The following is a 16121-nucleotide window of genomic DNA, read 5'->3' as shown; positions in this document are numbered from 1 at the left end:
CCCCTTTAAGGAAAACACATGTCTAAAGCAGGGAAATGTAAATATATATACATATTTTACTTTTGCTTTAACAGAAAACAGCTAGGGACAAATGGTTTGCTCTTTTTTTCAAATCTATCTCAAAGGAAGTCTTACTTTTGCAGTTATTTCATTATTATTTCGAGGCTCCTCATGGCACCATCACTTCTGTGACAAATAAAGTGCTCCATGACAGCCCACACGTGTGCTATTTTTTTATCTTGTCACGTCCACAGACAGATAAAGGTATTAACAGGTTGGTGTGATGCTTCCTGAGTAGGCAGGGAGTTCTCGCATGTCCTACTTCCCCTCCCACTCAGGAATATATTCTTTTGTCACCCATAATTTGATATCCTGTTGTCTCATTCATCACATCCTGCTGCAATCCCTGCACAGGGGGATGGTTGCATGACCTCATGTCCCCCCCCCCTCTTCTCTCTGTCTGCAGGTGTCGTCTCGTGTGGAGCGGCGTCTGCAGGAGCTGGAGAGAGAGCTGCATTCTGGGCAAAGCGGCGTGGAGCGAGAGAGAAGGCCCGAACAGCGGGAGGCCGTGTCTGACGAGCTGCATGAGGTGACACTTCTCATCACTCATCTGCTGTTATGCTTCCATCCAGCACCTCCCCGTTGACACTCTCGTGTTCTCTGACATTCAACGAGAAAGCTAAGAAACAATCCAGAGATGAAAGGAATTCACAAAATAGAATGTGGACACTAATTAACATGAAGAAGCAATCGGCGGTTTGGAGATAGATTTCCCTAAACAGGTTCATGTTGTAATAAAGAAACACAAAAGCAAACAAAACAACAAAGAAAGTAAGATACAGCATGAATAAAAGTAAACCTTGAAAAAACATATAAACAAAGGAACAATCAAAGCAGGCAAAACTTCACACATCTTTACTGGCAAGCATACACACACATGTAAAGTAGAATAAAGCATGCAAACAAAGAAAAATGAGTCCTTAAATATTACATAGAGCAGGATAACCCTACATCAGATATCTTGTTGGCACGATCAGTGTGTTCATTCGACGATGTACATTGTAGATTCGTGCAAAATAAATACGTAGCCCTGAGAGAGGTGTCGTATTGTGCATAGATCATCCTCATGACTCTACAGAAGCACTGGTACACAGGGAACATGATGGTGAGGAGGCGCAACAGTACGAAACACTGGGATATCCTTCCTAATGTAATTTTCTCTTCAAAGTCTCCATGCATTTTGCTAAATTTGATTGCATTTGGTCGTCAAATTCAGCCATAACACAGGCAAGGGATAACAAAGTTATGACTTTAAATTTCCCTCCAAAGTATAATCCCCTTCCCCCTGCTTTTTAATGTGTTTTTGTATACCTACAACGGCCTTGTACACCATCAGATGTTTCAGCCATGTGATTGACTCAATCAACATTTCTTTACTGGTCTGATGCAGTCATTTCTATACAGAGCTCTGTGATTGTAAACTATATCAAACGCTTATATATCTACATCAGCTAGTGACGCAATTACAGCATACATTCTTTATTTTACAGTACAGTATAGTAAAGAGTTCGCCATCAGAAAGACTTGGGATAGGCAGCAGCAGTAAATGCCTGTTGGTTATTCCCTGAGTAATAAAACAGACAAGTGACATTTAAACAATTTTCGAATGCTCAATTTAAAAAAGCTGGTACAAAAAGGTTAAAAAACAAGCTTAAAAAGTGAAAGCCAAACCTCAAATGATGTCTGCTAAGTGACTATGCTTGACCTTTACAAATAAGACATCAGAAAAGAAATCAACCAGAACCACAAAATCTGTCGCTGTGATTAGTAATCTTCCACACAATTACATGTAGCTGCTTCGCCAAACCTCAACATTTCTGTGCGTTGGCTGGGTTCACAGAATGTTTTTTTTCTTCCTCTAATGTTCTAATGTACTGCAGTCCTCTCTTGTTTGTTAGAGCAGCAATCCCCACTGTGTCACCTCACCCTCTTTGTCTGCTTTATGACACTATAAAGCACACCTAGGCAATTACTTTGATGCAGTGCAAATGGTCGCTAAGCAAGCAATTGCCAGTTTCCCGTATTTCACGCCAATCTTTTTCTTTCTTTATTTGGCATGCAATTGTCTGGAAGCATTAATAGCTGAGAGCTCTGTCATTAGGTGTACTTTAGTGACTCAAAGCTCGATACACTGCCCACAGTTGCAGTACAGTAAAATAGCACATTATCTTGTATTAATGTCGTTTTACAATACTGCGTTGCATTTATCCACATATATAATCAGCATAATGGTTTAAATGGTTATTCTGTTGGATATAACTATTTTTTTCTTGTTGTCTTGAGGACAGCGTTTTGAAGCTTATCAGTTTCAGCCCTTTTTTGGGGGACTTTATGATGCTTACTGCAGTTCACTAGTGGACCACAGAGGGGCACTGTGTAGCTGTCTTCACTCTGCAAACCTCTTGTGAGCCAGACTTTGCAACACACTGTGTAATGATAGTAGCTACCAATTCATTTGCATCCCTCTTCTCGGTAGTGCCCTAATGGGACACCAGCAGGGCCCAGGGCGGTGGGAAATAATGCATTTGTCCAAAAAAATTAAGGGTAAATAAACAGAGCACGAGGACATGAAGAGGAAAATAATCTCTTTTACTACTAAAGAGCAGGAGAGGAGGGAGAGCACAGGGCACATTTATTCCCCACCGATGGGCCCGCTGTGATGTGAATCAAATAGATGATGAGTCACTTGGGTAGATGTTATTGCTAGCAGCCGGTAATTCATCATCACAGCCCGCTCTCAACGAGTGGGATGGAGTGGGATCTAAAGCGCTGGTACAAATCCACCACGATGCCAGGGTCTTGTTCCGAGAAGACGAGACGGAGGGGATGCTATGATGCAATCGTGCCGCATCCTGACACTACTCTTTAAATGTGTGCTCTTGTAGTGATGCATTCTGTTGCATTGCATTGTGTTTTGTAGACTTCAGGGAGACAAAAAGTTCAGGGCCATGAGAGAGAGGAGGCTGCTGCAGCCAGGCTACTGAAGGCAGAGAAATCTAAGGTAATTATGTTTACTCGCAAAGGAATGTTTTGGTAAAAAGAAGTCAAAACATTTGAGCTATGAGAGTTTGCCTAATAAAAGTCCCCACCAATGTTTCCCTGCATCATTTCACTGTATAGAGTTGTGCAGGAATGAGTCCTAAAATCTTGAAATGAGTCAGCATTTTAGCACATCCAGTTTTATCTTCTTGAAGTAAGTGTTTTTTTAAATTAAGTTTTGGTTAGAGTGTAGAAACAAGAACACTTATAATATTACAATATTTAATATTTTTCCCTGCATCATTTTACTGTAAAGAGTGGTGCAGGAATGAGTCCTAAAATCTTGAATCTATTAAATAAAAGACAGCTAGGCAATTAACGGGAAAATAGTGGCGTAAGAGTGTGAGGTGGCATAATGTGAAAATACTCAATTGAAGTTAAAAAACCTCTCATTTTTACTTAAGTGGAGTACTGTACATAAATACCCAGTTTGTGAATGTTCGAAGCTCCTTTAAAACAGAACATTTGAATTAACTAACCAAATAAGACTACTCAAGGTCATCATGCTAAACATTAGCATCCTTTAGCTTAGCAGTTGTGACATGAAGTCATGTGACCACCGTGTAGTTCATTTATAGCCTATTGTTAGTTAGTTTTCTTTCTGGCGTTTGCGTTTAGGCTACAACAGTTTATAAAAGTGGTGTTAATATGTGAAGATTATATTAGTGTCATCAACATTTTTTTGCCAAAGAGCTTATACACTTTTTTTCTATGGAGCCCTTGCTATGCTAACTCCCCGGTCGGCTTTAAAAATGATAAGTAATCTCTGCACCACTCTATAGGCGGCATGTAAACATCTAGATTTTTACCTAGAAAAGTAAATATATCAAATGTTTTTATGCGGAAAATGACATAAAGCTCCTTTTTAACACTGTCTCTTTTCTGCTTTAACTCAAATTGTATCTTCTATATGTTCTAACCCTGCAATGATATACTGTAGGCGATGCTCATTCCGAACCTTCGAACACATGGATTTCCAGCACACTTCTTCATTATATATTGTCCTGACATTATTATTTTTGTGCTTTCCTCAGATGGAGCAGGAGCTGGAGAGAGCTAGAAGACTACTTGATCAGTCTGAGGATAGCAGAGAGTGCCTCTCTCAACAGGTTTGTTTGTGTGCTGTACATGATTGTATGTGTACAGTCAATCTCGGGGGAAAAAACGAATAGTGCAGAGTCTTCCTGGAGAGCGTCAGTGTAGCTTTGCCTGTTGTCAGACAGCCAGATGTCTATTTGCTGTTTGTCTGCTCACACGACCGATGATCCCCCAGGTGGAGGACATGCGTGGTGAGCTGCTGAGGACGAAGAAGGAGAAGACCGAGCTTCAGAGGGCCAGGCTGGAGACTTTTCAGCCAGTTGCTCCGCCACATGGCACACACACTGACAGGGAGCGAGGGCCAGCAGGTAATGAATTTAAGTCCGGAGTGGAGGAGTAGCATAAGCAGGAAGAGAGAGAGGTTATATGTGGGCGTTAAGGGACTTCTGTGCACACTCTATGACCATAGTAATAGCTGCCATTATGTATAATAGGAAGGGTTGGGTATCTTTTTGATTCGAATGATTCCCGTTCTCTCCCATTATCTTGTGGAAGTAGACAAAGGAGTCAAATAGAGGCGTTTCATGCCCACTTAATCACTCAACAGTAATGCTTTATACCGCATTTAATAACTAAAACACAGTTATACATGTTTACATGGTAAACATCTTACTGGCATACTGCCAATATCCATCTCGCATATTATAATAATAATACATTTTATTTCTATAGCATACTTTAAAACAACGTCATCTCAAGGTGCTTCACAATGCTATGAGAGAAAAAAAAGGTTATCTAAAAAACACATTTAATTAGTACATAAAAATAACCTGAGTAAATGTTCTTTGTCACATTCCACACCTGCTTACATACAGTGTATTTCTTATGCCCTCCAATCCATCTGCCACCTCAGGTTCTTTGTCACTGTGTTCTTCTTTTCTTGTATTCACATGTAGAAATCATCTCTAACAACACTTTATGTGCCTGTGTCCAGAGTATTTGAACCTGGAGAAAGAAGTGGCGGAGCTGCGGACCCAGCTGCGCACGGCCTCTGTTCGCGGCGAGGTCGACGAGCTGAAAAGGACTCTGGACCGCAAGGAGAAGGAGAGGCTCCAACTCAGCATACAGGTGGAGGTGTGTATCAGTGTTACAAAGGCTGATTGATATGTTATTATAAATAGACAACTTGAAGACTGTTTCATAACTTCTATTTGTGCCCGGAGGAGCGACGCACCTCCTTTGTGAAATCCTTCACGGCCGAAACGCCTCCTTACTGTGTGTCAGTTACTGATTGGATGCTGCAGCAGATCCACTGATCTGATACATCTCAACATCACATTTAAAAAAAGAGTTTGAGAAGTGAAGGAGGATAACAGATTAATTTAAGTGCATAGCTCCTAAGTTTTATACGGTTTAAAAAAATCTATGATAACATCCTTCATCTGATCCAAAAAAAACAGGACATTCCTCATTTGTAATCTTTTTCTTTTCATCACCTGTAGTTTGGAGTCGTAGATTCTGTAAGCAAGAAAGTCTGTAGATTTTTATTTATTTTAACTTTCATTAAGGCTTTTTTCAGCATTGGGTGTGACTTTAATAGTAAGGTCGCACCCAACCTTAACAACCCACTGCAGGAAAGGGAAAACCCCCAATAGAGCGTCTTTAAAACACAACAAAAGCCATTGTCTTCGCCCGTGTCGGTGTTATATCAGTTTGTCGGTTTCCTCTCATTCGTGGTCCACCCTCCGCCAGCTCTGCACCACTTGACCCTCTTAAAATCGTCACACGACAGTCAGAATAGCTGATCAGAAGTCCTTCACTAACTCATGCAAAGTGTCGTTTCCATCACTGTAACAACACATAAAAATTAAAAAAATCCATAAATAAAATTCCCTTGCTTAGCAGTGGGTGTTCAGGGCTGTGGGGGGGTATCAATAAAATGTCAGAAGCAATAGCTGCTCTTTAAGCATTGGCACATTCCTCTGATCTGGAATGCTTCCCTAACTGAGAATGTGTTTCAACTCCCACGGTTCCCCTATCGCAGAGTAGGTGTTAAAAGATGAAGTGGGTGTTTGCATGTATCACCTGGGGCGTCTCGTATGGTTTTCATGTCTGGATCAAAACAGACGTCGGATGTTTTTTATTTAGTGGGTAAATTAGCAAAAATGCAGTATAATGAGGAGAATACAGCGGAAGATTCAATTTCTCAGTGACTGGATATATAGACAGTCATTAGGCCTATGACTAATGACTCCTTACTCTGAATAAATACCTTAAACCGCACAAGGCTCACCTTACTTGCCCTGTATTTAAGAATTTAATCAAACTTCAAAGTGATTTTCTGCTGGATATGAAGTTGATAAACTCCTTTCAGACTTCCCTCAGACCTTGCAGATAATCCATGTGTAGACAGAATGTAAACACAGTCTCCACCTTCTTCCACCTTTGCCGTTGATCTTTTCTAAAGATCTCCCAAACCTTTTTTCTTTTGTCCTTCCTTTATACAACATGAATTGTCTTTTTTAGAATTTTATTTCTTTATATTTGAAGGAGTTGTTACTTTTCCTGATATTTTCCAAGCTCAGAAATGATTGACTTTTTGAGAAATCTCAATATAAAATGTTTATTTAGAAATACAAAAGTAAAAAAGGCAACACAGGGTCTATTGGCATATTTTGGTTTAAGCATGCCGATTTCATTTAACTGAATCTTTGACTGCTTTCAGATTATTTGCCAGCATCCCATTATATTCATAAGGAATTCAGTAAAACCTCATCCCTCTGTGTGCTCTGTACACCCGACTGCTTTAATATAATGATTATGTTATTTATTGATTGAAAAATATAAATATTCCAAAAAGTTTGCCCACATCCCGTACCGTTAGCTTGAATAACTAAAGTACTTTTCCCCAAAATAGTATTAAATAAGTAAATAATAATCATTAGTTCCCAGGCAGAGATATTACATGCGGCTCGGATTCAAAAGAATTGTGCTATGACATTGAATATTACACAGACTGTGATCGATGCAAACTGAGATTCCACAGGTCTAATTGTATTAGAAAGTACGCTTCTTGTTTTTTAATTACAGGGTTTTGTCTAAACCGGGTAACAGGGGTGCTGCGCCCTCTTACTTTCGGAGTGCGCCCTCATACCAAAATACAGATATCCCACGTAAAATGTTAAAGTAATGCCAGCTGACAATCTTTCTGTACATCAGAAACATTATAATTACTCCAAAAACATGAAAATTGTGTCAAATAGACCGTAAGACAGCCTAGATAGCTTCACAGGTCGACGTTGCGTTGTTGTTTATGTCTGTGGCGCTATCTTGTATATGGGCGTCAAGTTCTCTAGGTAATTGATATATCTCATATACAGTACAAGATCAGTACCACCGTGTTGCCCTGTTACTATATTTTTCTAGAAAAAACCCTGAATGAGATACAAAAATGTCAATATAATGCCCGGCTTATAGTTTGGCATTATATTGAATCATTATCAACAAACACTTTATTGGGGTATATCTGCTCACGATATAGTAAAAGTTTGTTTCTGTTTGCATATCACATGGTAAATGCAGCTTGGGAAAAATGACCCCCATATTGTATTCCTGCTACTTCTCGTTATTACCATTTAGATTTCAACTTGAATATTTCCAGAATATAACAACCGTACATTAAAAGCATTGCTCCACAGCCCAATGTCTCCCTTTCTCTTGGCCTCTCTAAATGTTTTTCCTCCAATTAGCAGCAGAAGGAGTACACACACACACACACACACACACACACACACACACACACACACACACACACACACACACACACACACACACACACACACACACACACACGTGTCCTTGACCTTTCTATTTCCTTTATACCAGGAATTGTCATCAGAGCTGTCGCAGCGGGAACAACAGCAGCTACGAATGCTGGACCAGTTAAAAGAAACGCAGGTCATTTTTCTTTGTTGATTAGTGCCTCTCACTTGATACTTAAAATCAATTCCTATTGGCAAATTAAATTGGGAGCAATTTGTGTGTAGTTTTCACAATTGAAAGGCCTGTTACACATTTGAAGATCAGATTTTAAATGTTTAAAATGAATTGACATATTTTTTTCGGTGAATGTTTTCATCCTTTCAGAGCCGGGGACAGGCAGAGAGGAGGGAGACAGAGGCTCTACTCCAGGAGAGCACCAGAAGCAGAGAGGAATTAAAGAGCAGGGCCCAGGAGGCTGTGCGCCAGTGGAGGGCAAAGTGCAGGAGACTGCAGAAGGAACTGGAGGAGGCGAGCTCCCAGGCTCAATTTCACACCGACAAGGCTTCACAGGTCGGTTCAGGCAGATGCATTCATTACACGACTTTTGACACCATGGTCTCCTGTAGCAGCTGCGGATAAGTAACTTCTGATCTATAGACGGCTGGCTGTATTTCCACATGGAAATACAAAACATGTTTGGTTCTTGTCTACTCATCTGGCTTATTTTTCAGACATTGCTAGTGCTTTAGAGGAATTGACAAATTAATTATCATATGCTTAAAAGGGACTATCCACTAGTTTTATGCATGAAGAGGACTTTTCCATCCCAAGGAGAGCAGCACTGCCTGTGAACACTGTTAGATAAAGTCTTCTTCTGTTTTGCTCCGAGCTTTCATAAATAACCCTGATGATGTCAACATGGTTATCTCAGCTTAGCCTTGAGAGTAAGTACAAAAAATACATAAAAGTAAAACTCTCGAGATGCAGGGTTTGAAATAAGTGGCCGTCTTGGAAACAGGGGAGATAGAATAAAAGGAGTTGCATTATGGATAATTTAGGGTTTTTGGACTTTGAATGATTCTAGGGAGTAAAAGTCAACATATGTCAGCCTTCACTGCTTCCAATTTGACCATTAAATACCCTACATTTTAGGGAGTGCAACGATAAAAATTGCCTCTTTAAAGTACCATTTTGGCTCTGATTATGTCCAGTCTGTGTACACAGTAGGTTGAGTCTGTTAAAGAGGACATATGAATATTTGTAAAGTTTCATATCAGTATATTGTGCTTCTACCAACATGTCTCCATGCTTTAATGTTCAAAAAGTTCTTTATTTTTCTCATACTGCCTGTGCTGCAGAAACTCTTTTCACCCTCTGTCTGAAACCAGAGCCCAGTCTGCTCTGATTGGGTAGCTGGGAGAAACTCTCTCTGGGGGGAGCTTTCTGATTTTAGGCTTTCCAGACCATTTATATGCACAAAAACCCATTCAACACACTACAGGAAATGGAAAACCCGCCAAAAACATAACAGAGTTACAGATATGTCCACACCACGTACAATGTGTTTGACTGCTAGCCAATAGAAGCATACATGGTACAGAGTGATGTCAATCCAATCGAGGCATAATAGCGCCAAAACCAAAACCAAAACCACTTTAGTATCATTCATATTGACAAAGAGAGTGCCATTCTCCAGCTAACTAACTTTGTCCTACAGTGCGGATAAGCTTTGTTTCTGTGGTGGTAAAGCCTCTAAGGAGCCTGCATGACAATTGTACAGTATACTTTGTAGATAGAATAACTTTGTACAATAAACCAAGTTGTGGCACTGGTAGCAGAGAATACACATATTATAGTTAAACCAGCACTGTGTCTGCAACCGCTGTAGTCAAAAATACATTTAAAATCACCTAGCTATCAGCTGCTTTTTGTCCCTGTTGGCAATATTTGTTCCTCTTAGTTTATCTTTGAACTGAGTAGAAACTCCCAGTTGTTGCACAGAATCCAGCAATGGTTTGCCAGGCCGTGGTAAGTGTTTCATTGACCAGCGTCGGTGTGTGCTGGTGGGCAACTGCAGTTCATATACGTCAACTTTACTCATGGGTTCCCAGCAGCAGTGTCTCAAATGTTCGGGATAATTCTGCTGCTGTTGGCTGAGCTAGTAGCCAGCCATCTGTTGGCACTGTCAACAACAACTGACTCTTCTTCTGTGTTGCATTTTCTGAGCAGTGGCTTATGCGTACCTGCTTTGACTGAGTGTTCTAAAAAGTACGGGTAAGGCTATTTGCACCCCTGGTACAATTAGCACTGTATGCTATTTGTACCCTGGTGCAAATAGAAGTGAATGCTATTCGTACCCCGGTGAAATATTAAACTGAAAAGGCAGCTAAAGTTTTGTTTCATGGTTGCTTTGGTTATATAGCTAATAATCATAACTTCAAGCTTAACGATTTAAATGGGAGAGGTGATTTAGCATGAAATGATATGGAGGATTACGTCGCTATCCATTAGGCCAGAGATATCCTCAACTAAGAGTTAAGAAAGACATCTATATTTCAATTAAAAAAGATATAAGTGCCATCAGAATTATTCGCTTTCTGATGAAGAAAAAACGAATGTCCGCAATGGCTTTTGTGCTCACGAGCAAGGTGTTTTTGGTGGTAATTCACGGGGTGTGAATCACAGATCTATAAAGAACCTTCTTTGACTATTCAGATCAGTGGTGTGAATAGTGTGGCCAAGGCTATTGTACCAGGGGTGCTAATAGACATTCAGAATAATGTATGCTATTTATAGCAACGTGTGCTATTTACACCCTGGTGCACTAGCTAATTGTTGTAATCAAAACTTCCGTTTGAGAACTGAATTGTTTTTCAAATTGCGCGCCTTCTCTGCAGAGATGTTGGTATGCGGACTATCACTTCTACTACTCACTGCCAAAACGCATCGGGCAAGAATCGAACCCGGGACTCCCGCATCTTAACCCAAGTGGCTTACCGCTACGCCAATTATTACTATAACATGTCTGTGGTTTGCAAGCAAAAATATACTTAATATGGCTGAACGTGATGATCGCGTAATTTCTAAAAACTAACAAACTGACGGTTGTAATGTGTTCACTAAACATCGATTATGAAAATAAAACACAATGTTTCCATCTCGTTTTTAATTGGAACAGATATTAGTGCCAAAACCTAGCAGTATTCTTCACTTTCTGATGACGAAAAAACGGATGTCCGTGGTGGTGTTTTTTGTGCAAACCAGCAGCTTTTATTTTGGTGTTACGTCACGGGGTGTGAATAGCTCAGCTGTGTGGCCAAGGCTATTTGTACCAGGGGTGCAAATAGACACTCCGAAAAAGTAATCAAAAATTCACTGAAATGTATTTCCCTTCTCCAGTGGTAGACAGATCTGTAGTGCCGCTCCAGGCGAACAGCGTAAAACCAACCTCATCTCAGCCAAACTCTGTAGATCTGCACTGACGTCAGAATACATCAGTGGATGGTGGAAGCTACAACTAGCTCCAGCGATACACCATATTTTTAGAATAAGCCCAAACATTATGGATTGTGTTACTCGGATGTTATATTTCCAATATTTCTTAGCAACCTTGTGTTTTAGGCAATGATTCTCCTTCTTTTGTTGCATAGGATCTTACTGTTTTTCAGAAAATACATCAACACCTTCCTGTAACGGGGAGAAATTCTCTAAAAGTCAAATATTTAGGGCCATTTCCATCAAGTTCTTTCATAGTTTGGTAATTGACCGCAGCACCTTCTGTACTTCTATTAAGCTTTTTAGGGTTTTCCCTCTCATGGAGTGTGTTATATAGGTTTGTGTGCCTGTAAATGGTCTGCAAAGGCTAAAATCCCAATGTTCCCTCCAGAGGGAGTTTTTCTCCCACGCACTCCCCTCCCCCACCCTGAATCGCTTCCATTGGACCCCTTTGTTTACTTCCATAATGTAAAGATATCACTATGTAATACTTGCACTTCCATTGCTATGTACTCCAACAGATTGTACGTGATAGGCTAAGGAGCGGGACATCTCTAAGCGGTTGACCACAACAGAGCTGGCCAGCTAACCAATCAGAGTAGACTGGGCTCTGGTTTCAGACAGAGGGTGTAAAGAGGTGCTGCAGCACTGGTGTATGAGAACAACAAAGAGTTATTTGAACATTAAAGTATTTAAACATGTCACAGTAGAGACAAAAAATGCAAATATGAACCTGAAAATGAGCATTATAAAGTCCCTTTAAATAAAATCATCATGAAGAGCAGGAGATTAACACATCTCTTGCTGCAATCCATATTCTTCCAGTAAAAGAAGGTCTCAGTTTGAAAGGAAACAATGGTGTGCTTTTTCAAACTACTGGAAACTGAATAAGGCCCACCAGTAGTGATGTGGAATATCCAGGAGCTTTTCATTAATGGCGCGATTCAACCCAGACAAAGCAAAGTGGTTGAATACATATTCAGGCCGTTCTCTGTTAGGTTTCTAGCACAGAGGGTTTTATATCAAAGGTCAGATTAATACCCTTGAATAATGTATTCTGAATTAATTAAGTGAGAATATAACAAAATATGAAATGAAGTAGTACCTTTTTATAAGGTGTGTTAAAGCAGCTGTGCTTAGTTGAATAATTACTGGCTGACAATTATTATCGTCTTGAAAGTCACCTCCCAGTTATTTCCATTCCATTTGAACTGAGTGAGGCACCTCCAAACTCGCAGTCAGCAGCTTCTGCGACATGACAGACAGACCGACACACTCCCACCTGGCTCGACGTGACGCGAATTAATTACAAAATCATTTCTACCCCCTTAATGAATTAGGGGAGAGAATCAAGTGCTCAATTAAATGATTAGGTTCTGAGCTTTAGCAAAGTCTTTGCAAATTTCAGTCAAAGCCGGAGTATTAGAAGCAATCTGCCTTGAACAGACCTGACCATTGTCCCTTATCAGAGAGCTGAGTGCTAGCATTTTCCTATCAGCGCAAAAAGCTGCTACGGCATATGTTTCTCTGCCTCTGTCTCTCTGTCACTCTTTCTCTCCTCATCGTTATTGTCAGAGCTCCTTTTTGTACACCATATTCCGCCTCCTCTTCATTTGTCATTCTTCATTTACCGTCTCTTCTCCCACCCCCTCTTCCTCTTTTCTCTCCCTCCAGGCAGCCAGGGAAAAAGAGAGCTCTCGCGCTCAGCTGAAGGCGCTGAGCCAGCAGACTGAGGCGGCCCGCAGGGAGCTCGCCGAAATCCTTGGCCGATTGGCTCAGCGGGAGGAAGAGCTCCACCGCAAGGACGTGGAACTGTCTGAGGCCCGCCAGCGCCAGCTGTCCCTGGAGCAGGACAGCCGGGAGGTACTAGGCTGAACACGTACAGAAATCCAAAACACCTATCCAACTCACTGGGGACCAAAAATTATTTCATTTTTATTTTAACTAAAGGAACGTCAACTATAGCATTTGTTTCAACAGCTCCAATAAGGGCACATATTAAAGTCATTTTACTTTACATCCAATCACAGTATGTTCAAGAGACTTAGATGTAGAATTGATTTGGGATTAAACTCCATATTTACATATTTAAGATTTACTGGTGTACAGAAGAGTGCTTCAGTCTAACCGTATTAAATCATGACACCCTGAATCTGCTATTTTATGGTACAAATTAATATTCACTGTTCAGGAATGTGGATCATTATAAAAAGTGAGATTATTCAGTGCTTGTTCACATACATTTTGGTGTGTAAAGTCCCTTTCGACCCTCAAACTCTGAAATATCTGTTGCTTTTTGTGGCTACAACTGTCAGAAAATATGGGATTCAACAAACCAATCACAATCAGGCTCCCCTAACTAAATCACATTAAGGCTCATTAGAATATACCACAAACCATCTGAGTATCCCGACCCACGGCTAAGGAACAGCATTTGCAAAGTTGTGCCATATTTTTTCCGCGAGCAGACTTTTCTTTTGTTGGGCTTAAAGAGACAGCGCATTTCATACAGGCGGTTAATACAAATATATTCAAACAGACAGAAGAGGAAAAGTAAAGTGTTTTTGGAACATTAAAGCATTTAAAAGTGTTCTCGAAAGAAAGACAAGTTACAAATTTGAACCCATAAATGAGCGTGATATGGCCCCTTTAAATGATGTGTGGTTTATTGATATGGGATTAGTTTCAAAAGCCTCAGGGTTGAATCAAACATTGAAGTATGCTTTTTGGATGTCATGAGAGGTAAAACCTTTTAGCTGTCAGCAAACATTGAAGCCATGCCAAAGTTCACGTGTATCAATTATTTTCTGAAATACTTCTATTCTGTTTGTTTAGGCAAATCCCGCTCCAGCCTCAGACACAGCTTTGATTTTAATTTATTTGGCAGACCAATTTGTCATGTCATGTTTAGTTTGAGGTGCTGTAAGTAAAAAATGATTAAAGCTCAGCTAAAGAGTCGTTTAAAGAGCTTTGATCAGATTCTAACAGGATCCTAACCCTAGGTGCGGGAGGCCTCAGCCGCACTGGAGGAGGAGACTCAGCGTCTGGCTGCTGTCCAGACACGGCTGAAGGAAGAGAACCAGAGGCTGGAAGAAAAGGCTGACAGCCAGGCCCGTCGCTGTCAGAGAGACCAGGACACGCAGGCCGAGCTCCAGACCTCACTAAAGCAGATTACGTCGGCCCATTCTCGGCTAGTCCAACGATTGGCCGAGGAGGAGAGCTCCAAGAATGATCTCCAGAGAGGCTTCTTAGAGGTCCAGGCCAAGCTGACAGTGGTGCAGGAGGAGAGGGCCGCACTGGGGCAGCAGCTGCAGCTGGAGAGAGAGGTGCATCGGACAGAACTGGACAACACGAGGGCCATGATGGAGGACAGCAGGACAAAGAAGTGTCGTGAAGTGCAGGACAAGCTCACGCTGTGCCATCACGAGCGGGAGGAAATACAGGCACACCTGGAGGAGGTTAAGGTAAGCCCTCTTATAAACACGCTCAGAGTATATATGGTACAGTTAAAGAAAAAGTGACATTTTGGGAATTCACATATTTAGTTTTTGCACAGTTAGATGATACCACTCTCATGTCTGTACAGTAAATGTCTAGCTACGGTTAGCTTAGCGTAGCATTAAGCCTGGAACCAGCCAGCTTGACTCTGTCTCAAATCTATCCGGAGTCTTTCTGGTTGCAGCGTAACCAAAGAATAATGCCACATATATTGAACAAACAACATATACCTTAATTAATAGTTTATTGATAAGCTTCAGAGAGGTGGGTAGGCGACTACAGTAGAGACAGGAAGGCTAAGGCCCTTCAAATTATACTTGAGTGGCTCCACTAGCAACACATTTTGAGTTTGGGTGGGTTTGTCTCTAATAACTGATAAATAGCTACTATTATTTCTAATGCTGCCATTTATGATATAACAAATACATAAAATGTAAAACCAGATGTAATATTCAGCCGCACACTCTCAAATTTTGGTCGCAAAATGCGACCATTTGGTCGCAGTCTGGAGCCCTGATTTTGTTTTTCTTTTATTGTATTCTATAAACTATGTTGGAATTCAACAGACACTAGAATGGCAGCCAAACATGTGATCTCTTCATTTTTTCCGCCGCTGGCTATCCTTTATTTAACCAGATAAAAGTCTCATTGAGATTAAAATCTAATAACTGATAAATAGCTACCATTATTTCTAATGCTGCCATTTATGATATAACAAATACATACAATCTAAATAAAATGTATGTTCTGCCATCAGTCATTTTTACTGTTTGTTCGAAACTGAACCCTGTTCAATCCAGCTTACTTTATCTTGTATCCCATGATTGTATTTTATACATCCTGGGCTGCGGTTGTCTGTTCTAAATGTATGACTATGTATAAATATTGAGTATCAATTAACCATCAGTCATGACCTTCCTCCTTCTCAATTGCTCTCCTTTGGGCAGTTAATCTAAGAAACTCTCAAAGCCATTAACGAATATGTGATATTTAAGCAGGCAAATATGTTTCAACACTTTGGGAGGATTATTTTCTTTGTTATATTTAAGATAAGAGTCAGGGATTGGTCAAAAATAGATTATTTTTCCTCTCTTAATGCTGTCATGATTGGCATAATGACTGATTTATCTTGAATCAATGTTTTATATCATGTTATTTCACTGATGCCAAAAACATCACCCCCAACCAAGCCACACGGTTATTCAAACACTTTGATATTGTTATCATTC

At 40.5% G+C, this 16121-nt stretch overlaps 1 protein-coding gene across 3 annotated transcripts in view; it reads left to right on the top strand.

The window, feature by feature from the left end:
- LOC134876442 (centrosomal protein of 128 kDa) overlaps positions 1-16121 on the top strand; it is a 54832-nt gene that overhangs the window by 4988 nt on the left and 33723 nt on the right. Inside the window, exons 7-15 of one of the 3 annotated variants that reach the window (XM_063901364.1) lie at positions 467-589; positions 2981-3061; positions 4134-4208; positions 4373-4505; positions 5132-5271; positions 8023-8094; positions 8284-8469; positions 13069-13257; positions 14397-14858. In XM_063901364.1, coding sequence (XP_063757434.1) covers positions 467-589; positions 2981-3061; positions 4134-4208; positions 4373-4505; positions 5132-5271; positions 8023-8094; positions 8284-8469; positions 13069-13257; positions 14397-14858 — 1461 coding nt within the window. The remainder of the gene's footprint in view (positions 1-466; positions 590-2980; positions 3062-4133; positions 4209-4372; positions 4506-5131; positions 5272-8022; positions 8095-8283; positions 8470-13068; positions 13258-14396; positions 14859-16121) is intronic. The other 2 variants (XM_063901366.1, XM_063901365.1) reach the window with 2 other exon arrangements.

Source organism: Eleginops maclovinus, chromosome 15 (assembly GCF_036324505.1).
Source record: "Eleginops maclovinus isolate JMC-PN-2008 ecotype Puerto Natales chromosome 15, JC_Emac_rtc_rv5, whole genome shotgun sequence".
Lineage (NCBI taxonomy): Eukaryota > Metazoa > Chordata > Actinopteri > Perciformes > Eleginopidae > Eleginops > Eleginops maclovinus.
Note: the sequence above shows the minus strand (reverse complement) of the source record. Positions and strands in the feature narration are given on the sequence as shown.